Consider the following 5,030-nt stretch of genomic DNA (forward strand, 5'->3'; position numbering starts at 1 on the left):
TTACAACTCATGATGTTTAATAGTTGGATGACTTTTCGCCTGTTTAAAGAGTGAAATAAAAGAGCAGTATACTGAATACAATGAAAGCTTTAAACTTGTCTTGTGCGGAGGCAATTGTAGCATGTGTGAATAGGAACATTATGAGCTAACAATAGTGTAACAACTTAAACAAGCTATGAGTCCTTAGATGCAAACAATATCTTCAGGAAAACTACTTTTGAAAACATTATAAAGCAAAGTACAAAATCAAATTATCTTCAAATCTCGCCAGAAAATAAAAGTGTCAAAAGTTCGAAAAAGAGAGAAGAAAAATAAAGAGGGATAAAGTAATTACGATAATGAAATACTAATATTATACATGTATTTGACAGAAAACATATTTTATGAGGAATTGCTAAATTGCTGAATGAAGAAAAGAAACGTTGAATTTGAAATAATTTTAAAACTGTGCTGTCTTAATAGTGTAGTTACATATTTTACTCTGTTAAACGTTGCACGACCTGGGATTAAAAAACATGGAATAATTATGGCATCTCATCTTTTTAACGTTTTATTTGTCTCTACAAATCTTCAGTGTCCTTTTTTCGATTAAATACGACTTCTGCGGTTCGTAGCCTTTTTGTGAAGCGTAAACAACCTTCAACACTGTAATTGATTTTATTAAATGTTCACAAAAGTAACAACATAACTCTTAATATCAGCTCTTCGAATTTGGAGCTTATTTATGTAAACCTAACAAATGTTGGAACCTCTGTAAACAGTTTGCTTGTTTGAAATTAAGCACAAAGCTACACAATGGGCCACCACGTGTATCGAAACCCGGTTTCTAGTGTTGTATGTCCGCAGACATGCCGCTGTGCCACTGGGGGGCCTGTAAATAGTGTACACAAATGTTTTGGTACTTCTGGATACTGTATACCTATTTGTTTTTTTGAATTGAAACTTGTGAATACGGAGTACCTAAATATTTTTTTGAACTCCTAGACACAGAAAATACGAATGATGTTTCAACTTCTAGATACAAATATCCAAATGTTCTGACAATTTCTGTCTACAATATACTCAAATGTTTGTGAAACATATGTTTTAATATCCCCAAATTTTAATATATAGTATACCCAAATGTTGGGGAAAATTTAGATGATAATATACGTTCTTTAACTCTCGAGCACTACAAACATTATTAAAGATTAATGCAGCAACATTTGAGCGAGCTATAAAACTACCACCTAGGTGTTTATTTATTTACGATAGTTTCTGGTCAGCTATAACAATAAGTGAAAGTATAGTTTAATGAAGACTTACCTTATCACAGAAAACTTTTATCTGACAATACCCCCGATGAATAGGGTTAATCCCCTCTCTGCAGTCATCGAACGTATCGATCTGTATGTGCAACGGGAGACCCTGAAGCAAAACATAGAATAAACTTCATTTAACAAAAGAGCATAACATCAATCTTACAACAAAAGGCAAGCGAATATGCAGGACTACAACCAATCACAATATCAAATTTACATGGTTCGATAAATACACTGCTTTTGTTTGTTTGTTTTTAAGTACAAAGCTACTCAATGGGCTATTTGGATTCTGCCCTCCGCGTGTATCGAAACCCACTTTTTAGCGTTATTAGCCCTCAAAATTACCGTTGGGCCATCGGGGACAAAAAATTTTGTAAATGTTTAGTTACAGTTTAAGCTTCATCTTTTGTAACTTTTAACATGTAGATAATGATTTACCATTTTACATTTTAAGTTGGTTTTGTGTTTTGTTTGTAGTTAAGCACAAAGCTACACAATGGGCTATCTGTGCTCTGCCCACCACGGGTATCGAAACCACATTTCTAGCGTTGTAAGTCAGCTGTGCCACCGTGGGCATTTTTTTTTTGTCAGTTGGTTTTTCAATAGGATTGTTGCCCAAATACTATTTGTACACAAATAAATCGAGAATACGAAATAATTGTTTATATCATACCAATAATATTTTCTTATTACAAGCGTACAACGTTTATTACATTAAACAGAACATAAGCTTGTCGAAACGTTGTACACTTGTAATAAAGTTTCTTTCAATACCCATTCAAGCCGTCTCCAAACTTTAATAATTTAGTGGGTTCCTCGTCATCAAAATAAAATTATTGTTTAAACGACTATGTGACCACTTAAATATTAAATTCTTCATTCGCTTATAGAATGCTTCAGATAAAATTTGAACATGAATTATTCTGCAAGACTTAAAACTAAGTTTCTAATGAGCAAGTTTAGGTTAACATGTTTGAAACTTTTACGAAGTGGAGAACTGGATAGTTAATAGGGGTTCGAAAACCAGTGTACTATCTCAGAACTTTGGACATCATTAGCTTAGCTTATAGCAGATTTTTCAAACTGTAAAACATGGGTTTCAGATACGCATGTACACTCTATCACATATTTTTTGTTTGTTTTTAAGCGCAAATCTGCACTGTCATCTGTGCTGTGCCCATCATGGAGGTTGAACCTCAGATTTTAGCGCTATAATCCCTCAGATTCACTGTGAGTTTAGTGCTTAATAATAAACAAGCATTTCTGTGTATGTGAACGTGTAGAAGTAGCATTTCTTTCTTGAACAAAAAATTAAGTTAAAACCGCATCACACACACACACACACAGAGGAGGAATAAAATTACATTGTGAACAAAACAATTGCAATTTTAATAAAAAAAATAAAAATTTATCCACTAATAAAAGTATTCCCCAGTGGCACAGCGGTATGTCTGCGGAGTTATATCGCTAGAACCCAGGTTTCGATACCCGTGTTGGGCAGAGCACAGATAGCCCTTTGTGTAGCTTTGGGCTTAATAAAAGTATTATCTTTTGAGTGTTTCCTGGTTTATTAGTCAAGACCTGACTAATTCATGATATAAATCAATATTGATAATAGTTTTGAATATTCAAAACAATAAAACGAATTTTAATAATTTTTCAAAATACCCCTTAAAACTAACGAGTAATTTTAGTCAGTCACTTACTTTCACTCCCTTCTGGCTACTGAAATCTGTACTAAGGCACTGCCCTGCTACGTTCACCTACAAGTTAAGAATGACGAATATGTTTACATCAAGTCTCGCAACTATTTCTTACAAACATTAACACGACGTGAAACTTTTCAAATATGCTACATTTATAAGAGGCTAAGAACTCGATATAACTTTTGCTATTTTTGTGCGTTTGCTAAAGGCATGTTACTTTACGAAAAATTCCATAATGATAAGATATTCGGCAAAATCTTTAAAATAATAAGAGCAAAAAATTATTATCAGAGAACAAATTTTATCTATTCATTGTACTTATAAATTTAATATTAGGGATAAAAATTGTTAAAAAATTGAGCTCTTCTTAAAGGTCTTGTCAGAATATCCGTAAAATTAAAAGTTTGCAGACGGCTTGAATGGGTAATGAAGAAAATCTTATTATAAGTGTACAACCTGATGATGGCATAATCTTATCCAAACGTTGTACACTGATAATAAAGTTTTCTTCATTACCCACTCAAGCCGTTTCCAAACTTATATTTTCTGAAAATTAAGTTCCTCGTCATCCAATTGAAATCCGTAAAATTGTTTGTTTTCTCTCACATTAAATCCATCATAACTTTAATTATTTTCCAAAGAATCGGATAAAAATGGCATGTTTTAAATCCGACAAAACTTATATATTTTTTAATAAATCGAAGAAGCTATAATCAGAATAAAAAAATATCTTCATTTAATTCATAAGTTGTCGCGAACAAGAATTTAAGGCATTAGTTTTTCAGAGAATACAAAATATTAGTTAATTACCTTTGCAGAACTTTCAAGAGGATTCCAATAAAAGGCTATGGCATTATGTGTAATCTCCTCAATTTGTCCAATAATTCCGGAACTGTTTTTTGTATCTGTAAAGATTATTAATTTACAAAGAAAAAGTTAGCACAATTCTTTATAAGCGGTATAGCTTATAGATAATGAAGTGTTGTGTGTATATCAATTCCTGAATTGTTTAATTACAAAAATAAATATTTGTTATTTTATCTTTAAGATTTTATTGTCGTGTTTATGTTGCATAGAAACACGCTGTGTGAAACTGAGTTGAATGAGTTACTTCAGATCGGAAAAGAAAATAGTAACAAATGTGATAACTTGGTGTATCGCTTCTATGACTTTATATTTAAAATTTAGAGTGAAATAAAGAAAACGAACAACAAACCTGCGTCTAATATCCGCTGTTTAATACTATGTTGCCGTCCATGCCAGAACTGCCACGCTTTAATCTCGTCTTCTGGTGTTTTTTCTTCACGGAATACTAGCATAATCACAGACTATAGGACAGAAAAAGGAAGCATATATATATATATATATATATATATCAGTATATTGTGCTTTACCTTAGCTCATGAGCTAATTACAGTAACTGCAACATTGGTTTAATCTAATTTGATAAAATATGCCCTTCAAATGTGTTGAATTGAATTGTATTCAAAGTAAAGCAAAAAAAAATTGTTTATTATAGTAGAATATTCAATAATATACTAATAGCACGATACTATTTATTAAGTAATTACTTTATTAAAATCGATGAAAAAATATAGAAGTTTGTTTTAAATTTCGCGCAAAGCTACACGAGGGCTATCTGCGCTAGCCGTCCCTAATTTAGCAGTGTAAGACTAGAGGGAAGGCAGCTAGTTATTACCCACCAAACATGCTCGCCCTTTCAGCCGTGGGGGCGTTATAATGTGACGGTCAATCCCACTATTCGTTGGTAAAAGAGTAGCCCAAAAGTTGGCGGTGGGTGGAATGGGGATTACGAGTCGAGCGCCCTAACCACCTGGCCATGCCGGGCCACGAAGCTTAATAATAACAGGATTTGTGCAATTCCATATTTGTATTACGTATTTGCTGCATTTATTCACTTAAAATTTAGGAATAATTTATAAGTACTCGCAAACACAAACGAAGTAAAACTCAACTCAATCCTAAAACAAGTAATAGGAAAGCTTACGAGTTTTCTGTATAA

General features: G+C 32.6%; 1 protein-coding gene across 1 annotated transcript; it reads right to left on the bottom strand.

Moving 5' to 3' along the window:
* LOC106457112 (protein grainyhead-like) lies at positions 1–4,329 on the bottom strand. The gene is made up of 5 exons (XM_013916494.1): positions 4,224–4,329; positions 3,818–3,912; positions 3,008–3,064; positions 1,306–1,407; positions 1–39 (listed from the first exon to the last, which is right to left on the bottom strand). Exons 1-5 carry the CDS (start codon positions 4,324–4,326, stop codon positions 1–3), a joined length of 396 nt encoding a protein of 131 aa, XP_013771948.1. The 5' UTR covers positions 4,327–4,329.
* Positions 4,330–5,030: the final 701 nt, after the last annotated feature.

This window comes from Limulus polyphemus, unplaced genomic scaffold (assembly GCF_000517525.1).
Source record: "Limulus polyphemus unplaced genomic scaffold, Limulus_polyphemus-2.1.2 Scaffold293, whole genome shotgun sequence".
Lineage (NCBI taxonomy): Eukaryota > Metazoa > Arthropoda > Merostomata > Xiphosura > Limulidae > Limulus > Limulus polyphemus.